The sequence below is a fragment of the Vicugna pacos genome, chromosome 5 (assembly GCF_048564905.1).
Source record: "Vicugna pacos chromosome 5, VicPac4, whole genome shotgun sequence".
NCBI classification, from domain to species: domain Eukaryota; kingdom Metazoa; phylum Chordata; class Mammalia; order Artiodactyla; family Camelidae; genus Vicugna; species Vicugna pacos.
This window is the reverse complement of record NC_132991.1, coordinates 43,564,169-43,579,212: the sequence shown is the minus strand read 5'-3', so window position 1 is coordinate 43,579,212 and position 15,044 is coordinate 43,564,169. Positions and strand designations below refer to the sequence as shown.

The 15,044-nt window shown below is 40.1% G+C and overlaps 1 protein-coding gene across 8 annotated transcripts in view; it reads right to left on the bottom strand.

Annotated features, from left to right (window-relative positions):
* The window catches only part of MYO3B (myosin IIIB), a 427,394-nt gene that overhangs the window by 139,458 nt on the left and 272,892 nt on the right, over nt 1-15,044 (bottom strand). For all 8 annotated transcript variants that reach the window (XR_012072650.1, XM_072961115.1, XM_072961116.1 and 5 more), the window contains 2 exons: nt 6,997-7,082; nt 184-261 (listed from right to left, as the gene is read on the bottom strand). Coding sequence is in view for 7 of the 8 variants with exons in the window: in XM_072961115.1 (XP_072817216.1) it covers nt 184-261; nt 6,997-7,082 (164 nt within the window). In the remaining variant the exon portion in view is untranslated. The remainder of the gene's footprint in view (nt 1-183; nt 262-6,996; nt 7,083-15,044) is intronic.

Sequence of the window (15,044 nt, the reverse complement as noted above, 5' to 3'; positions counted from 1 at the left end):
GATCACTGTATTCAGAGGTGGGTTCCCTGCTATAGTTTTTCTCTCCCACACCCCCACCTTTCTTAACCAGCTCCTGGGCTTTGCTCTTGTTTCAGGGGCTCTATGGTATCTGGGTCTCTTGTGGAAAAGGTTGGCAAGTCCTTTCTGAAAATAGGCAGAATAGAGATTGAGAAGATTCCATACCCGGAAGTAGGAAGCCACGGTCTGCCCCTTCATGTTGGTGGTTTCCTCTGGATGTCGTATCACCTCCAAAGTGTCTACCTGAAGCACAGACAGAGGGAAGGGATTTGAGGATACAGACAATTCATTTTCTGACATCTCCCGCAATCTGAAAAGTTATTTGGCCAAATATCTGAGGAGCCTTGATGCTCAGGACACAACAGTACACAGCATGGGGGGAAGTTTTAAAGACATCTAAGAGAAAAATAGAATTTGCACTGCTCTACTCACTTGAAAATGACCACACTCTGGGAAGAACCATATGGTCTCAGTACAAGCCCCCATTAGTGTTATGTGTATATTTATCCATGTTCTAACAGGTCCCTGTTAAGTTCTCCAGTAATGTCACGTGAGATCAAACTACTTCTTAAAAGAAAACAGGGAACAACCCACGAGGCTGGGTAATTACAAAGACACAGGCCCAAAGCCTAGGCTGAACTGCAGGGAATTAGGTGAGCTCCTTGGCTTTCCTGCCATCAGACCCTCCTCTTCCCACAGTTCCAACATGCTCACTGCATAGCAGAGCCTGGGATCCACCTGTGCCCAATCATCTACCCCAAAGACCTGGGCTGGCTGGAAGGAATTTATGAATGAAAATAATTGTAGCAAACAACTGCAAGCACCCTGAATTCTGTCATTTTACGTCAATAATGAAATCCCCTCTCCTGCACACATAGACCTATTTGGTTTGCTGGGTGCGTGTGTGGCGTTTCAGCACCAGCCTCCGCCGTGGCAGCTTCCCATCTGCTCTGAACAGGTGGCAAGGGTAGGAAGCAGGGACATCTGAACGGGAAGATGCTGCTGTCAGCACGTGTGTTCTGCTCAGTGAACTGCTGTCCAGGCAGCCACCTCCCCATGGGGTGAGGATGTACGCAGCCTTGTGCAACAAAAGTGTAAAGTGGGTGCTAGAAGGGATGGGGGCTTGGGGAGGTGAGTGAGTCATGAGGCTTACCCTGAGAGGTATTTAGAAGACTGCAAAATGGAAGAAAACGCTTCAACTGGCGTGGATAAAGAAAACAGGCTTGCTTAAGAAGGGGAATAAATGTAGAGCCAAGTTTTCAAAAACTAGAAAAGCAACCTAAATAGCAAGCAAGAATCTGAGGATATCTCTGAGTGAAGTGATGTCAGGGGAGCAGCGCAGCGTTCTGTCTCTAGGCTGCAGATTGGATGCATTCCCAAAGCCATCATTTCATTTGAATGCAGCTGAAGCAAGAGTACAATTGCCTGTAGGATTGACTTTGGATTTTTTTTTTAATGAGGAAGAAGGAAATAAAAGCTCTGTGTTGTACAGAAAAGAGAAAAACACAACACACCTGCCCACCCCCTGCAGAGGTCCTATGCTGCACAGAAAGTTTCTTCCCCCATCAGAGCCCCACTTGGAGGACAGAGTTCAGAGCTGGTGAGGTTCAGGGAAAGTTAATTAGGACTGAAAGAAAGATCTTGGCTAGGGTCTGCCTTCGACCAAATTAAAATTCTGAGTTTTTAAAAACATTTTTTCTCCTATTTTCTCCCCCTCCCCTCCACCTGATCTACACACACAAACACACACACACACACACACACACACACACACCTTTTGAGAATTTTCCCACTACTTTTTATTCAGAGATCCTCCCTGAAGAACTACATCTGCTTTGAACCCTGCATTTCCTCCTTCATTTGCCTCCCTTTTTATTCAAATCAGCCAGCAAGTGCCAGCCTCTCAGGCTGTAATGAATGCCCTGTAAAAGGGCAGCTGAAATGCTCATCTGTATTTCTCTTATTAGTAGAATTTACCTGTTACCCATCCTCAGAATGACAGTGGACACTTGGCATTTGAGAATTTAACAGTTTAGTGATCAGAAAAATCCTTGATGTGTATTAATTCTGCCAAGACATAATTTTAAAAGTACATGTATTGTTTTCAAGATCAGTACCCATTCCCTGCAGCAAATTGGGAAAAATAAAGAATAAAGCATCGATTTGCAATCCAAAAGCTACAAGGCTGGTGGGCTCCTTGGTCTAGCTACCTTACAGGACTTTAAATCCTGTCCTTGTGTTCACATACAGAGTAATTCTTGGGAAGTAAGTAAAAACCTGTTCTCTGTTATATACAACTCAGAAATGTTAATGCATGTCTATAGTTCATCATCTAATTATTTGATACTATATTTTAAAGAATAAACAATATGGTATTGGGATATCTTCTAATTTAGGAATTTGGAAAGGTCTTGGGTTGGTCAAGGGTCACTAGGTTCTCCTGCACATGAGGCAGATCTAAAAGAGGGAATTTTGGACAAAGGATATAACAGAAGACACCTTCTCTTGGTGCCTCCCTTCAAATTTGGAGACCTCTGTCTACACTGGGCCTGTCATGAATGCTGAAGAACTCCAAAAAATCAAAATCAAAAGAGACGAGAAGGTTGTTGTCTAACCTAAGAGCTGTCTTTCTGAGCTAATTTAGTTAGTGGTAGCCTCATTTAATTTGAAAAAAAAAATCTCTTAGAAATAATCCAGAAAGTAGATTCTATTAAGGTCATCATCCAGCAAATAGTTCTTTCCAAAGGTGGGGATTTCACAATAAAAAGACCAGTCCTCTCCATAATACCCTATAAGTTTTTAGCCCAGATAGGAAGAAAAGAGATAGGCAGAAAAGCCTCCTGGGCTCAAGGGATAAGGACTGCAGAACACAGAGTGTGGAACTGTAAACACTGGGTTCAAATTCTGACTCCGCCGCTTACTAGCTCTGTGGACTTGGACTTGTTATTTAACTTCTCAAAGTCTCTGTTTTCCTCATTAGTAAAAGTCGTTAGCAAAAATCACTGCCTTGCACACAGGCAAGAAAGCGGTCACTCAGTTCCCCTTCCATCATTACCGTTCTTGGTATCATTACGGTTTAGTAATCAATATTAAGGATGCAGGGTTTTGTTCCATGGAAGAAGGTACATCTTAGGTCCTATCCAACACAGCAAGGAAATCTTTTTTATTTATTGGGAGAGAAAATACTTCCAATGAAACCAATTTCAAAATGATCAGTAGAACCCATATTCTGGATAAAACCACTGTCTGTCTAACCCAGTATACCTTTCTTCTACAACCCAATTTATACAACAATATAAGCCAATTGGAGCTAAGAAAGCTTGCTTTTTGCCCACATGCCAAATGTCCTGCCTGATTCCTTGTAAGAGGTGCTGGTTGGCCTTCCAAGTAGTCATGAGTAAGCTTTACAAATTGTAGTACAGACCCCAAGCCCACAGAAAATGAGCAAGTTTCCATATACACATGGACTCCACACACGGAATTTCAGATGGCTATCAAAACATGAGAAGTAACACATTTATTGCTTCCAATGTGAAATCACTATACTAAACACTTTGCCTACATTATGTCACTGAATTCTCAAAATGACCCTATAAGGTAAGCACTAGTATCACTCCTATTCTAAATATAAGGAAGTTGAGGCTCAGAGATTTTAGGTAAATTTCCTAAAGTCTTGCACTAGTAACTGGCCATGCCTAGATCAGAACCCAGTTCTGTCTGACTCCAAAACCTACTTCTTAAACATTAGATACTGCCTTTCTACGTGGCTTGTTGTGACTTATAAAATCAGTCTGAAAGCATGGCATTATTAAAAAGATTTGTCTCATCTGTCAACTAAATTTACTCTAGGATAAAGACACAGACTCCAATGTCTCATAAACCATCTAGATTTCAGCAATAAACAAAAAATTGAAAGTTTTTTTTTCTGGTCTTGGTAAGTACCCACTATTTACATTCTAGAGCCTCAGAAGTGTTTATATTCATCTTCTTCACAAGACTTTTGTAAAGAATTTTTATTACTAGCAAGTGATCCGTCCGTCTCTTAAGGAAAAAGTCCCTACAGCATTCCTCCCCTCCAAGCCTCCACAGCCCTGAACGGGGAAGCAAGGCTGGCGCTGACGCCAGCCAGTGTAGGGGAGTTGCCTGACGTGGAGGGGATTTCCTGCAAGGCCACTTCTGCTGTTTTACCTTGGATAAGGCAGAGAGCAACTGACAGAGGTTTTTTATTGCTGTTGTTGCCTTAACTAGAACTTTCAACTCATCTTCCTTCCCAGCGAAAATAAATCTCTAGTCATTTTCATCTCACCTCTATATGTATTTATTATAATGATGTAAATATACATGACCCACTCGAGGGCACACTTCTTACGCAGGCAGTGAAGGGAGGGAGATAACAATGTGCTGATACTGAGTGTGGAAGGCAGGGGAACAGGTCCTGGCACAGTCCAGTAGTCAGAAACATCAAGCCAAGGAAAGGAAGGGAATATGGTCTGACAGAGAATATTATACAGGAGTCTTTCATCTTTTTGCATCATGATCCCTTTTAGAATCTGGTGGAAGCCAGTGACTCCATAAACCATATATACAATTGATCCTCATTATTTGTGGATTCTATGTTTGTGAACTTGCCTTCTTGCTGAAATGTATTTGTAACCTCCAAAATCAATCAATACTCAGTGCTCTCAGGGTCATTTGCAGACATGCAGAGCGGTGAAAACTTGGAGACATCTGATGTGTATGTTTCCAGCTGAGGTTGAAAAAGGTGACCCTCTGCCTTCCAGTTTCAGCTCTCATGCTGTAAACAAGTGTCCTTTTCGGTCTATTTAAGTGCCATGATTTTTGCATTTTTGTGCTTTTGGTCGGTGATTTTACTATTTAAAATAGCCCCTAACCTTAGTGCTGAAGTGCTGTCTAGTGTTCCTAGGTGCCAGAAGGCTGTGGTGTGCCTCTTGGAAGACATATATGTGTTAGATAAGCTTCGTCCAGGAATGAGTTATAGTGCTGTTGGCCTTGAGTTTAATGACACAAACACTGTACTTGAAATACTGTGGTATGTAGAGAAATACTGCATATAATTAATTATTTGTAAGAAGTTTCTACAGTTGACCCTTGAGCAACACAGGTTCGAATGCATGGATCCACTTATGTGCAGATGTTTCTCAATGGTAAATAGTACTACTACATGCTCCATGGTTGGCTGAATCCACACGCGCAGAACTGTGGCTACAGAGAGTCCACTGTAGAGTTACATGTGGATTTTCGACTGTACAGAGAATGGGTTCCCCTATCCCCCGTGTTGGTTAACTGTAATAAATAAGGTGTCTCCAAGTAGAAACACACATAAAACAAGATTATGTATTAATCAGTTGACAAAAGTGTTGTGACCAGAGACTTGCAGGAACTAACCCCTAGAAACAATGCTTCAGTATTTGCTTATTGAGTGTTCACAACGACTTTATAGAATGTAACTTTCTTGAATAATGCAAATCAACTGCACTTAACACAAACAAAATTTTACATGTAATATCAAGAGGCTCTCAGAACCACTGAAACTCCTATGTAAATCTCTTCTAGGGGTCCATATAACTCATGTTAAATAGTCCTAATGTCTTGCCACAGACTCACAAGGTTGAAATGTAGAGTATTCCACTGGATTGTAATAACAATGTGGGTGTAAAAATCATTGTTAACAAAGATGTTCTGAATCCCTATGATGTGTAGGTCCCTCATTCTCAGAGGGAATAAGTAGAGACATGTATATCTTTATCCATTTGGGGTTAATATTCAACAGTATTACATGTGGCTGCACTGCTTATTTTTTACTAAACAAATTATTTAATATTCAATGTAGACAAAAAGCTAAGGACACTCAGAGATGTGACCTGTTTATTACTCCATCACCTTCAAGATCACTGTTTCTCGGTGTCAGTATAGACAATGAACATTAAGCAGCCAGTCCTTGAGATTCTTGGTAAACACAAGCAGGAAGGATGCAACAGTTAAAAACATTTTACAGTGGGGTATCTACTAACACTGCCACCACCCCCTTTGCACGGACAAGTGCACCACTCATTTTTCAGAGAGCAATGTGGAACAATAGGAAAGGGTTTGGTTTCTTTCCTCCCGCTGACTCCATTTGTTACCTCTCCTGTAGGTTGGTGATAGCTTCAAGGAAAAGTGCTTTATCTCTTCCAAGATGGACTTTATTTTCAAGTGTCATTGTTCTGTATCTTAAGTGATCTTTCTGAGAGTCAGGTCTGAGAAGGGGCCCAGAATATGCCATAGAGCATAAGGATTATTTTGAACTAAAGACATGTAAGAATCAACAGTTGCCAAGAAGCAGCTTTTTCTGAACTCCCCTTAACTGCCTAAAAGCAGAGCCTCCCAAAGGAATGAAACTGTCCTAAATCCTCTCCCGGGGAGTTTCGCGACCAGGGAAGACTGACTCCTATCACCAGAGATAAAAAGTCAGCACTGGGATAAGAAATTGCCTAAACAGACATTGTCATAAAACTACTGTATCTTCTATTTATTCTCCTAAAGGACCATTTATCTTCCCCAAAAGTCATTTGTTGTCTCAGAAATGTCCCTCTGCCTCTCTTCATTTCCTATTAAGCCTCAAAATCTAAATCTAACTGCCCCTTTGAGTCACTTTTTTGGGTGAATTCCTTTATGTATATAATTAAAATACATTTTTTTCTCTTGCTTATCTGTCAGTTTGAGTTTAATTCACTGTTCCCCAAACACAGAACTTAAAAATAGAGGAAAAAGTTTTTACCTCTGACACAGGATTACAAAGGATTCCATGACATTGTTTCAGATTTCCTAACCCTTGATTCCTAAATGCCTTCAATCTCTTTTCCAGATTGCCCAGGTAGTGGGTCAGATAAAGGAAACTAATGTTGCCCACCTAGGATAATCCCTAGGCCAGGAGCATCCTGTGGTTCACAGCATTTTGGGCAAAAACCTATTACTCACCTTTGGTCTCCCGGCACTGACACTGAAATGCGGAGGCAAAGATCTTGAGGCTGCTGTTATTCTGGCTCTTGTCTGGGCCAAGTTACCTGAGCAAAAAAACACGAAGAAGTTAAGGCAAAGGAAAAGTTAAAGAATAGCATCATGAGTAATTTTTCCCTTTGTGTTCTTGTATTTTTCAGTGTTTTAAATGATCTGCTCCAAACTGGAAAAATTTGGAAAAATATGAATTTTGAAACTTCAGTGATATAAATTATAAGTAAAATAAAATAATTATAAGTTATAAACAATTCATCAGAAAAACTGAATTTATATTAGTTTAATAAGCAGGTAAGAAAGAACAGGAAGTCTCTAATTCACTTAACAAACTAGGAATAGAAGGAAATTAATACAACATAAAATGCCATATATGAAAAGCCCACAGTTCATGCACTAAACAGTGAAAAATTGAAAGTTTTTTCTCTAAGAGTAGGAAAAAGGCAAGAATGTCCATTCTCACCACTTCTATTCGACATAGTACTGGCAGTCCTAGCTAGAGAAATCAGGCAAGAAATAGAAATAAAAGTTGTCCAAATCATAAAGGAAGAAATAAAATTATCTCTGTTCATAGATGACATTCTCTTATAGGTAGAAAACCCTAAAGATCACACACGCGCACACACACACACACACACGCACACACATACTGTTAGAACTAACATAAGGATTCAATCAAGTTGTAGAATATAAAATCAACATATAAAAAATCAGCTGCATTTCTATATATTAACAATGAAAACCTGAAAAGGATGTTAAGAAAACCATCCCATTTACAATAGCATCAAAAATAATAAAATACTTAGGAGTAAACTTAATCAAGAAGGCAAAAACTTGCACACTGAAAACTATAAAACATTCTTGAAAGAAATGTAAGAAGACACAAATAAATGGAAAGCTATTTCACTACAGGGTACGAAAAAAGTCTTTTTTCCTCTGCCTATCTTAGGTTCATTGGCTGAGGCCCTACAAGTCAGACTGTCAGAAGACAGAGTACAAGAGAAAAACAATCAGAAGTTTATTAACACATGCATTACGCATATACACAGAAGTACTCAGCGATAAGTAACTCGCTGAGGGGTTAGAAAAGGGGTTGTTAGAACTTGGGCTTATGTAGCACCTTAACAAAAGAACAATAAATTTGTAAAGAAATGACAAGACAAAGGAAAAGAACTTTGAGTTTCTAGGGGCAGGAAATTGTGGGAAGGTAAATGGGGAAGCTAATAAGACAATATATGGGGAATTCGAACAGACATTTCTCCAAAGATGACATGCAAATGGCCAACAGGTAAATGCAAAGGTGCTCAACATCACTAGTGGTCAGGGAAATGCAAATCAAAGCCACAATGAGGTATCATCTCACACTTGTTAGGGTGGCCATTATAAATCAAGTGGAGCAAAATACGCCTCTGGCATATTGATTATTTTAAACTGGCTGTTTTTAAGAAATAGCAGACACAGGTAATGCCCTGAAAACAGTAGAAATTACCTTTTTGTAAGGAACATGTACACTTACAAGGGCAATCTCTATATGTAAAGGTGTCGCCCTCGTGATACCAGGAAGAGAAGGATGACTCTAAATCTCTAGAAGCTCTTATCAATGGAGAAGGCACCAACTTAAATCTGTGAAACACCTTGCCCTCGATTACTGTGCTATTCCTAGTCATCACCCATAACAAGCCTCCTCATTCCCCAGCATCTTTTCTCGTTAGCTGGAGATAATATATAAGGTGGTGCTTGGACCATTTTGGGGAGTTAGTCATGTTTTCCTGTGTATCTCCCATGTATACAGGAAGTAAACAGGTAAACGTGTTATTAAACTTCTGTTTGTTTTTCTCCAGTTACTCTGTCTTTTTATTACCAGGGTGTCTCAGTCAATCACCTAGCAGGGTAGAGGGAAAATTATTTTTCCTCCTTCACATAGACAACAACAACAACAAATAACAAGTGTTGGTGAGGATGTGGAGAAATTGCAACCCTTGTACACTATTGGCGGGAATGTAAAATGGTACAGCTGCTATGGAAAACAGTATGGAGATTACTCAAAAAATTAAAAATAGAACTTCCATATGACCCAGTAATCCCACTTCTGAATATTTATCCAAAAGAACTAAAAACAGATATTTGCATTCCTGTGCTCATTGCAGCATTATTTGCAATAGCCAATCAGTGGAACCAACTAACTAGTCACCACAGAGTGAATGGATAAAGAAAAGGTGGCATGTACATACGATGGAAGATTTATTCAGCCTTAAAAAGAAGGAAATCATGCCATTTGGGACAACATGGATGAATCAGGAGGACATTATGATAAGTGAAATGAGGCAGGCACAGAAGGACAGATACTGTTTGGTTCTTCTTATATGAGGTTTCAAAAGCAGTCAAACTCATAAAAGCAAGGAGAAGTTAGTTGCTGGAGGATGGTGAGGGGTAGGGAAATGGGAAGCTGTTGTTCAATGGGTCTAAAGTTTCAATCATATAAGATGAAAAAGTTTTAGAGATCTGCTGTACAAAAGTGTGCATATAGCAAGCAATATTGTACGGTGCACTTAAAATTTTGTTAGGAGGGTAGATTTCATGTTATGTGTTTTACCAAAAAAATCTCCAAATTAAGGTACTACTAGTCACTGAAAGAGACAAACATGGAAGAAAAAATAGATTCTGGGAATTTTCCTGAAAGAGAAGGTGGGCAATATTGCTAAGATTTAAGATAAACAGACACCAATGATCTGTCGGTTCAGGTCCCTCCCATATGGGGTGGGGGTGGGAGTTGGGGGAGGGAGGAACATGGCCATCTGCAGTGAACCAGCTGATGGAGAGAGAGAGAGAGAGAGAGAGAGAGAGAGAGAGAGAGTGTTAGGTGTGGGGAGCAGCCTCTAAGTCCTAAGGGCTGACCTCGAACAAGTTAATGAGTATCGCAGAGCTTCAGTTTCTCTCTCCATAACATGAAGACTGTACTACCTAATTCTCAGAGCTGTTATGGGCATTCAGTGAAATAACTCATGAAAAGCACTGTCAGCACAGGGCTGGTACAAGGTAAGTGCTCACTTCATATTACTAGCATTGATGGTGATGATTTGCTGTGAAGAGTTCACAAAGGTCTCAGAGAGAACAGGGACTCTCACTAATTTGCCACTGTGAGCACCAGTTTGTCAAAAAACAAATGACAGATGAGAAAAATGACAAGGAAACCCCACTTTGAATTTCTATGTCTTGGCCACTCTGATGCCTACCACTTTTGCCTTTGAAGGGTCTGAGTGACCTCCTTAGATTCTCTCCTCCCCTCCTCACCACCTACCCTTCATCTCCTCTCTTAACCCTAGCCTCTCAGACCAAGAGATCTGTTCGTATTTTTACCTACAATGTCATTTGATTCTGTAGCCAAATACAAAGTTGTCAATGAAAGGAAATGCTGCCGTTTGTGCATATGTAAGACACTCAAGATTTCAAAGTTTTTAGCAAGTCTAGCACAAAGATGTCCAAATGTTTTCTCTGGCGATATCTTCAGAGGCTAAACTGTGATTAATAGCCCAGAAAGAACCCTTTGAAGCAGGATTGGTGACATCAAAGTCGTAATCCAGGGGTGGCAGGAGCTTTATAATGAGTGGGAAGCATTTTAACACATTTCAAAGGATTTACAGCATGAATAAACAATAGACCTCAGCAGATGTGCCACACACACCTTTCAGAAACATAACCTATAAGAAGTTTCCATTTTAATTTAAATGTAAATACAGTGTTCACACTTCTTTTGAATGTTAAGCATCCTCAGCACCTCACCCCTAGACAGCCTCATTGTCTCAGGATGCCTTATTGCCCCAGAGCTCCCTCCTACGCTTCCCAAACTGTGAAGAGAGAGAGAGAAGACCAAAGTCAGAAGCATCTGATAGAATTTATATCCTATGTGGGAACTGGGTTAAGAAAGAATCTAAAATGGAGCTTGCAATGATCCCACATAATTTCCCTGCTTCCAACTTAAAGGGAAAGAGACAAGTGGTTTGAAGACAGAGCTGAAACTTTTAAAAGATGGCAATTTCCTGCCTGCTTCAGAGGATTTTCAGCTCTTGGAAGGTACCCAGCACCCATGATTTCATCTCCAGTTGCTGTTTAAGAATTGTCCAAAATGATGGGCTGCTGTTTTAAATAATCACGCTTGGAATTTGGCTTCCCTCTGCTGCCCCCTCTGGGTTTAAGGGAATCGGTTGAAGGGTTCTGGTGGTGACTGCTGGTGGGCATTTGCTTGAGAAAGTTTCCTGTTTTCATTTTCGATAGCACAAGGAAAAGGCTAATGAGCTCATAAACAATTACAAAGCAAGGCTGAAAAGTAAAAGGCATGTGTCAAATTGCTACTCAAAAATGAGCCCCTCCCCCCACACACACACACACAAAATCAAATGCTTCATCTCTTCTGTTACTAGACTGGGTTATCGGAGTAGGCCTGAGAACTAAAACCAGATATCCTACAATCAGCTTGGATACTGGAAACCAAAACCACACCTTCCTGTCTACATGAAAATAACCTTGTGCTAGTTCTGTCTCCATAGCATGACTTGCTTTTTCCAGGAGTCTCCTGTCCAGGCAAATGGTTTGATTGTTCATCACAAGAACTTCCTGAAAGACCCATGACCCATCAACACTTCAATGGAAAATGTCCACAGACAGCTTAAGCCCTGTGATTCTATGAATCTTTCGTTTCAGAATTCTCACCTTGCTGTTTCCACTGATCATGGACTCGTGTGTGCTCCTTACCCAAGCATAATCAAGCCTTCTCACTTAGAAAGAACTGCCTCAAGTCAAACTTGATCTCTCAACACATTCTGACCCTGCCTTTCTTTCTCCAGGACACTAACAAAGCTTTGAGAGGTGATGGTCCCCCTTACTGCAGTAAGCAATGAACTCCACTTTTCTTATCAACAGGTATTGTGAGTAATATTCAGGGAATCAGCTAGGGACAGACCTATGCTGGTGTAATCTTTGCAGTGAATGAAACATTCTAATTTCAGTTAATACCACTATGTAAGAATAAATCCACTAGTAAAAATGCAAGAAGTTAAATTCAGTAGTTGTATAAAACATTATAGTATTTTACATGATTTTTTAAAAAGTTTGTCTTTACATAATTATTTATCCTAAATCTATGTAACAAGGACTTGTTTTAGATTTGATACACTGAGGTAACTTAAAATTGTGACAAAAAATATGACATAGTTGCATGTACACAGGCTAAAAGAAAAGTGTAACGTTAGATTTTATTATGCAGTTTTAACTTTCTCCCTTGGTATTTATCTACGGCCTTGAGTGTTAATATCAGTAAGTGGGCAGAGGGGAGGGAGACGGAAGAGGTCCCAGCCCACATAGTCTCTCAAGAAAAGAACATGGGTAATTTATATATACATGGAAAGGGCTGTAGTTTCATGGGGGGGGGAGAAATAAAGAGTAAATAATAGATCAGGCTATTTTCATGAAAAGAGATATGCACAGATAGCAAATTCATTCTCTATTCTGAATCTGGTCTTTATCATGAATGTGGGAAGTTCAAAGTCCAAAAGAAACCTCATCCCCATTTCTATATGAACTTTTAATTGGCGTTTGTCCGGCATCTTAAGGAATCTCTGCATAATGAACACCTCTAGACAGTCTCCTTGAAGGAAGACAAACCAAGGCTTTTGGTGATTTTTTTTTTCATTTAATATGGGAACTACTGCTTTAAAGATCTGTGACCTGGAGATTTCAAAATTGTAGAGCTGAGGGAAAAAAAACAACTCCTTCTTTCCTCCTTAAGCTTTAAAACTCACAAGCAGGATGTCATACCAGCAAAAAACTGTGCCAAATCATCAAAATGTGTCAAGGGGGCAACAGGCTTCCCCTTCCTAACTCAGTCAATAGTGGAGCTGAGGCTCTCTGCTTGCCTTTTATTGCTGTGTTGGTGGAAGTTGCCAGTTCAGTCTCTCTTAGTAAAGACAGAGCCAGTTAAAAAAGCTCTGGGTATTATTTGCCTTCCCCACGTTTCCTACAGGGAATTTGCTTGGAAATAACATGGCTGCCAAATGACATGACATGTGTTCCCAAAAGGACTGGAGCCTAGACTGCTGACATCTATCCAAGAAGCCTTAACCCATTCAGAGAAAAATGAAGTTCACACACACGTATCTGCCAGCACTCACGTGTCACTGACAAGTAAGAATCGTTTATTACAATCTCAGAGCAACATCCTTATGCAGCAGAGTAGTTTTTAGTCCAATCAGGGCTAGTCCTAGACAAAACTGTTAATTTAGGCAGAGGGTGTATTCAGGTTCCCCAACATGCCTTCTTACATCTCTGCTTCCACTTCTGAAGCTGCAACATGGCTTGAGTGCTGTGTCTTTCCCCAACCCCAGCAACCAGTCCTCTCAATTTCCTTGCCCACCCTTGAAAGCTTCCAGGCAGACCTTCTCCATAGTCCCATCAGACCTTCCTGTCTGTACCAATCCTTCAGGTGGCTACTCCTCTCTGACAACTAATCCAGATCCAATTTGTTCATGGATAGATAAATATATTACTCCACTCAGGTGAGCTGTTTGCATGTGAAGGGGAGCATAATTTGCTACCCTGAGATACACCTCTTTGGCATAAGTATTATTTTAGGCTGATTATTTTTTAAGAAACAGCAGTCATAGGAGAAACTCTGAAAACTGAGTAGAAATTATCCTTTTGCAAAAAAATTTTGGAGGGAGAAAACATGGGAAGGAAGGCTTTAATAAGGTATCCTAAGTTATTGGTGGGACCATGGACAAATGCTTTGCTATTTTGCTTTTCCAGAGGCTTTTAGGTAAATACTTAAGATACTCATCCAACTGTGTGGTCAAAGGTGAATGGCCTGGCTTGGATTCCAGCCATCAGGAGACTTATGCCTGTTAGTTACTACAAGAGTTAGTGAGACCATAGCCTTGAGTAAAATTTCATATGGGTCAGGTTGTTGCAACACAGGAAGCTCACATTCCACAGTCCAACACTAGAACCCTAAATAAAATGCCAAAGGAAGAGAGAATAAACTATTATGACAGATTAAAAATATCTCTCCCTAGAAGTGCTGCTCAACACATCTTATCTATTGATTGTGGGTCAGTTATATGATTTCCCTGCGTAAAGCATAGCATTATGTTTCCTTGTGTTTTCAATTAAGACTGAGGAAGCCACACAGGGCTTCAGAAAACAAGTGGCTGTTAACTTCGCATTGTGTAGCATGATGACTGAGTACTTGGAATTGTAAGTGCTTCTTTAAGTTTCCCTCTTTAGCCTGGAAGCAATGAAAGAACACTAGACTTGATATTGAGACACCTGAATTCTTATCCCAGGGTTGCCATTTACTTTAGGTCACTTCTAGGCTCTGTGATTCACCTGTATTACACATCAAACGAGAAGTTTGAGTAGATTAGTGGTCCTCCACTAGTTTGCCGTAGCATTCTGACATGGCATCCGTGGAAGAAATGCTTAGTGCTATGCAGCTGCATCTAGATCAATGTGTAGCAATGTGGTGTAAGAGAGTTGGAACTATAAGAAACAGCGTAATGTTGACCTGGTACCAAAAAAGGATTGTGTGACATCTGTGGCCAGGACATGTGAGAACTTACTTCACCTAGGCTGCAAATTAGAGAGCTGGTCAGGGTAGTAAACAATACTGTTCAAAAATCAACATCACTCACAAAGAAGAAAAAAGAGAGAGCACAAATAAGCAAAATAAGAAAGAAAAATGGAGAAATTACAGCAAATAACATAGAAATATAGAATATCATACAAGAATATTATGAAAAACATATGGAACCAAAATGGCTAACCTAGAGGAGATAGACAAGTTTCTGGAAACATACAGTCCACCAAGACTGAACCAAGAAGAAACTGACCATTTGAACAAACCGATTACTAGAAATGAAATTGAATTAGCAATAAAAAACCTCCCTACAAATAAAAGTCCAGGACCAGACAGCTTCACTGGGGAATTCTACCAAACATACAAAGAAGAACTCATACCAATCCTT